Source organism: Pinus tabuliformis, chromosome J (genome assembly GCF_031772625.1).
Source record: "Pinus tabuliformis cultivar Carrire ecotype Pingquan chromosome J, CPIR1, whole genome shotgun sequence".
NCBI lineage: Eukaryota > Viridiplantae > Streptophyta > Pinopsida > Pinales > Pinaceae > Pinus > Pinus tabuliformis.
In genome coordinates this window covers 479,418,000-479,423,006 of record NC_142295.1, presented here as the reverse complement: position 1 = coordinate 479,423,006, position 5,007 = coordinate 479,418,000, and the positions used below count along the sequence as shown (strand labels likewise).

General features: G+C 38.7%; 1 protein-coding gene across 1 annotated transcript; it reads left to right on the top strand.

The window, feature by feature from the left end:
* The first annotated feature begins 245 nt into the window (after positions 1-245).
* On the top strand, positions 246-1,938 carry LOC149227893 (uncharacterized). The gene is made up of 3 exons (XM_089375596.1): positions 246-410; positions 508-637; positions 1,014-1,938. The coding sequence occupies exons 1-3, from the start codon at positions 278-280 to the stop codon at positions 1,888-1,890; spliced, it is 1,140 nt and encodes a 379-aa protein (XP_089231722.1). The 5' UTR covers positions 246-277; the 3' UTR covers positions 1,891-1,938.
* The last annotated feature ends 3,069 nt before the right edge of the window (positions 1,939-5,007 follow it).

Here is a 5,007-nt window from a genome sequence, read left to right as displayed (position 1 = left end):
ATTATCCTCTCCTCATCACCCTCGTGTTGTGCGACCATACTCAAACGATTGACTGATTTTGGAAACGACAAAATAGTTTGCAAGCTGTGCCACGAGTTCTGATAATGGCCCTCCTGCACTTTCCTGTCGTTGAACATTTCAATTTCTTGAACTATTCCCACGCGGTTTCCTTCTCTTAACTATAAGAGACCACTCTCGACTGCTCTCTGAGGATCACCAAGTCAGCTTGGCAGCCATTACATAACCAATAATAATACCTTCACAGGAACAGGGCACCATGGGCCGAGCTCCTTGCTGTGATAAAATGGGAGTAAAGAAGGGTCCCTGGACTGTAGACGAAGATAAAATACTGGTCGATTATATTAACAAACATGGCCACGCCAACTGGCGTGCACTGCCCAAGCAAGCAGGTCAGTATCATGGATTTATTCGCGTTGAATATGATCAGGATTGTGTGAATGAATAAAAATGGCCTGTAAATCTAACTATGGCGGTTTCATGTTGCAGGGCTTCTGCGATGTGGAAAGAGTTGTCGCCTGCGGTGGACGAACTACCTGAGACCAGACATCAAAAGAGGGAATTTTAGTCCAGAAGAGGAAGATCATATCATTAAACTGCATGGTCTCTTAGGGAACAGGTGAGTTCTGAATTTTGTAAATTTCAATATCTGATTGATAGAATCAGTAGAGTAAGTTAATCTTACACCCAGTCATAATCCTTTTAAGGTTGACTCGAGGAGATTAATCTAGTTTTATTTATTATCAACTATCTTAGTTTTGAGATCTGGTATTTTTTCTCTCAAGCCAGATATCAGTATTTTTGTATCTTTTTAACTATTCTATTCCACAGCTTGAATTTTATATACCATAGTTACCACTAACTTTAATAAAAAAAAAATCTTTGCATGATTAACATGACACTCCTTTTTCTTTGAAGGAGGCCGCACAAATTCTCATAAATTAATGTTCACTCCTGCAAAGAGTTGATTATATTTTCCTAATGTTATGATGCAGATGGTCTACTATTGCTTCGTACCTGCCAGGAAGAACAGACAATGAGATCAAGAACGTGTGGGGCACCCGTTTGAAGAAGCATCTTGCGCGCATGAAAGCCGAGTCAGTTGCAGTTGACGCACAGCGGGCGCCTTCGTCTTCCACGGATTCGTCGACTGCAGAAATCGCATACCACGGTTCGAGTCCTCTGAGTTCGCAAATTCTCTGTAATTCGGAAGCAAGAGCACCATCAGCATGGGAGATCAGTTATCCGGTTTATGTTTTGCCGGAACACTCAGAAGACATAACCTCATCTTCCTCCAACATGTCCACTAGTTCTATAGATTATCAGAGTAGCAGCACTGATTCAACTTTAGATGTGCTCCATTCTGACTGTACTGACTCTTTAGAACTGGAAATTGATCATAGTTGTGTATCCATTAGCACCAATATGGAGGAGCTTGAATGCCAGTCTTTATCAATCGGCAAGCATCAAAATAATTTCGAAGACCCCGCTGGGGTGCCTGAAATTGGCCATGACGAAACGGCAGAAATGGTCAGCTGTCGCTCCCGGGCTACGAGGCCAGATTGCGACGGAGGAATAATAATAAGCGACGAGAGCTTAAACAGCTCATTGAACCTGCGAATTGATTCTCCCATGCAGCAATTTTATGGTGCAGAAGTTGATTGGTTTCTTGACCACTCGGAAAACATGAGTGCTGCCATGGATTCAAATAACAAAGTCATAAATACCGTTCAGCTGTGGAGTACCGATCTCGAGGTTGGTGATGGCATGGGCTACTGGCTAAACATACTGAGCGAATGCGAACCTTTGTCCCTATTTGAGCTTGCTCCACCTTCTCAGCCTTCGTCTCCCATTTTCACTTGTTCAACCTGAAATCTCACCTTTTCTGCTGATCGTTTGCCAGCTGTACAAAGGTTCACCTGTTCGATCGAGGAGACTTTACTTACGTTTTTCTTTTTAATTTTTTTGAAGTATGTTGAAGGAAAGAAAGATATGTTTAGTACTGGAATGCTATTATTAAAATTGTGAGTGAAATTTGGTTTTAATTTTTTAACGCTATTTAATTTACTTTAAATTTTTTCATAAAATTTAAATTATTATTTAATAAAAATTAAATTTTACATAAATTAATTAATTTACACTTCATTTTTTTTTTAACCACATGGTGAATCGGTAATTATCAAGTTTAATCCACGGGAGACCCAGGATCAAACCTCATTGCTGCCACTATAACACCAAGAGCATAACCAACCACCTGCAAGTCGGGTATACTAAGATCCTATGGTTTTAGCAAGAGCACACCCACGACCCAGGATCAAACCTCATTGCTGCCACTATAACACCAAGAGCATAACCTAAGATCCTATGGTTTTAGCAAGAGCACACCCACGACCCAGGATCAAACCTCATTGCTGCCACTATAACACCAAGAGCATAACCAACCACCTGCAAGTCGGGTATACTATAACACCAAGAGCATAACCAACCACCTGCAAGTCGGGTATACTAAGATCCTATGGTTTTAGCAAGAGCACACCCACGACCCAGGATCAAACCTCATTGCTGCCACTATAACACCAAGAGCATAACCAGCATAACCAACCACCTGCAAGTCGGGTATACTAAGATCCTATGGTTTTAGCAAGAGCAGACCCACGACCCAGGATCAAACCTCATTGCTGCCACTATAACACCAAGAGCATAACCAACCACCTGCAAGTCGGGTATACTAAGATCCTATGGTTTTAGGAAGAGCACACCCACGGTAGGGGGGTCCGCCCCTCTAGCCGCCACCACAACAGGTCACTGTACTCAATGAGATTTGAACATCAAACCTCCCGGGCTTCGCCCATGTGTCTTACCATTAAACCACACATCACTGTACATTAATTTACACTTCATTAATATATATTATAAATTAGTTCCAAAGGTTAGTTTAGTTGGTCAAAATTAGTGCCTTGCTATAGGGAGGTTACAGGGTCCATTCTCCATGAAGTCCTTCGGGTTAGGCCTTACTAGTAAGCTGCAAGGCTAGATTCCCTTCAAAGTCAATCAGCATAAATTCCCTTGGGGATCGATCAGCCCAAATATTTCTACAACATAATATATATATAAATAAAAAAATTAAGTTAATCTTTTTTCCTCCTCAGAAAGCTTGATGTATAAGGAAATCGAAAAACTCGTTCTAAGAATATAGGTTCGTTTTAAGAGCCGTTTTATGATTTTATATTTTTCTTTTATGTTAAAAGATAAGTGGTTTATGTTAAGATAAAAATAATGATAAGGGTTAGCAAAAATTTTGATAACTGTTTCCGCTACACTTTATTGGCACAAATAAATTATTAATCATGACGTACGATCAATAATACAAATAATATTAATAATATATAAATTAATTATTAATAAGTTATATATATATATATTATTTTTCATATATTTTTAAATTAAAAATAAATAAATAAATAAACTCAACTAAGTATTTAACTAATTAGTATTAAAAACATTTATTTTAACAAAAAAACCATGTTACTTATCTAAACTAATTAACCTAAGTGTTCAAATAGAAAAGTGTGGTAGTTTTTTTTTTATGGCCTTGTTTTAAGTAAAGGAAGTAAACATTTATTTTAACCAAAAAAACCATGTTACTTATCTAAACTAATTAACCTAAGTTTTCAAATAGAAAAGTGTGGTAGTTTCTTTTTATGGCCTTGTTTTAAGTAAAGGAAGTAAATTAACCTAAGTTATGAAATCTGTGAACTAATTAACCCATGATTTCAAATTTAGACCCATATTTTCAAATACAAAAAAGTGGTTAGTTTTTTATAACCTTCTTGTTAACCCATGATTTCAAATTTAGACCCATATTTTCAAATACAAAAGTGTGGTTAGTTTGTTATAACTTTTTTGCTAACTGAAAATTATATTATAAAATATTAGTTTATTGACTGAAAATTTAAATTTTGTTTAAAATATTATAATTTTTTTTACGTGGAAAATAAGAAAGGGGACTTTGCCATGGCAGCCCCGAGTACAAAGTGAGCATCCTTCTGCTTCAGGTTTTGGATTACATCGATTTCATGGTATATGGAAAGAGATGTTACCATTTACAATCAGCTGCCCTTTCGGGAGAGAGCATCCTTTATTCGCCATTTGATCAGCTTCACCATTCAAGATTCTGAGGATATGATAGAACTTACAGGTGTTGAAATCTTGCAGCACTCTTTTTAATCTGCCCAGGATTTTGTTTAACGCAGCATTGCTAAAAAGATCTTCCGTATTTAATTTCTTTATTAAGATCTCGGAATCTCCAAAAACTTGCAGCTCTTTTACCCCCTGATCTCTTGCTATTTGGCAGGCTTTGAGAAGGCCGTATATTTCAGCTTGGTTGTTGGATTTCTGGCCTAAACTCCAGCAAAAACAATCTTTTAGAGTCCCATCTGTGGAGTATATGATCCCTCCTGCACCAGCAGTTCCGGGATTTCCTTTTGAGGCCCCGTCGAAGAAGACTGTGGTTATCTTTTTGGATCTCCACCAGATTGAGAAGGTGTCCTCGGGATCTCTTCTGCGCCATTCCGGATTTGCTGTTTGGGGAGTGAGAGAAGATTTTCGAGGAGCAGGCTCCAGGGGACATAGCCATCTCCTTTCTTCAGGGAGGAGAAGAGGATCCTCTTTATGAAACTGTTGTTGGGCTGCTTCCATTAGGAGGGCTTTGGCTTTAGCTGCAACCTGAAGAGGAGAGAGTTGTTGTCCATTAAAGATCTGTTCATTGCGGGCCAACCAAATCTGCCAACAGACAAATTTTGGAATGGCTGTCCATACTTTGTTCCAGAAGGATTTAATAGGAATGCTTTGCGGGTATTGCTTGTTCCAATTGGCAAAGAGGTCGACTACAAAACACTGGGGAAAGGGAGGAATCTGTAGTCCGGATAGGATGAGGCCCCATGTTTCCTTCGCATAGTGACAGTCCAAGAATAAGTGTTGAGTTGTTTC

What these genes read in the sequence shown, in the direction of transcription:
- LOC149227893 (XM_089375596.1), top strand. Translation starts at nt 278, where the DNA reads ATGGGCCGAGCTCCTTGCTGTGATAAAATGGGAGTAAAGAAGGGTCCC. An exon ending in TGCACTGCCCAAGCAAGCAG is followed by an intron (nt 411 to 507) that starts GTCAGTATCATG and finishes TTCATGTTGCAG; the next exon opens with GGCTTCTGCGATGTGGAAAG. An exon ending in CATGGTCTCTTAGGGAACAG is followed by an intron (nt 638 to 1,013) that starts GTGAGTTCTGAA and finishes GTTATGATGCAG; the next exon opens with ATGGTCTACTATTGCTTCGT.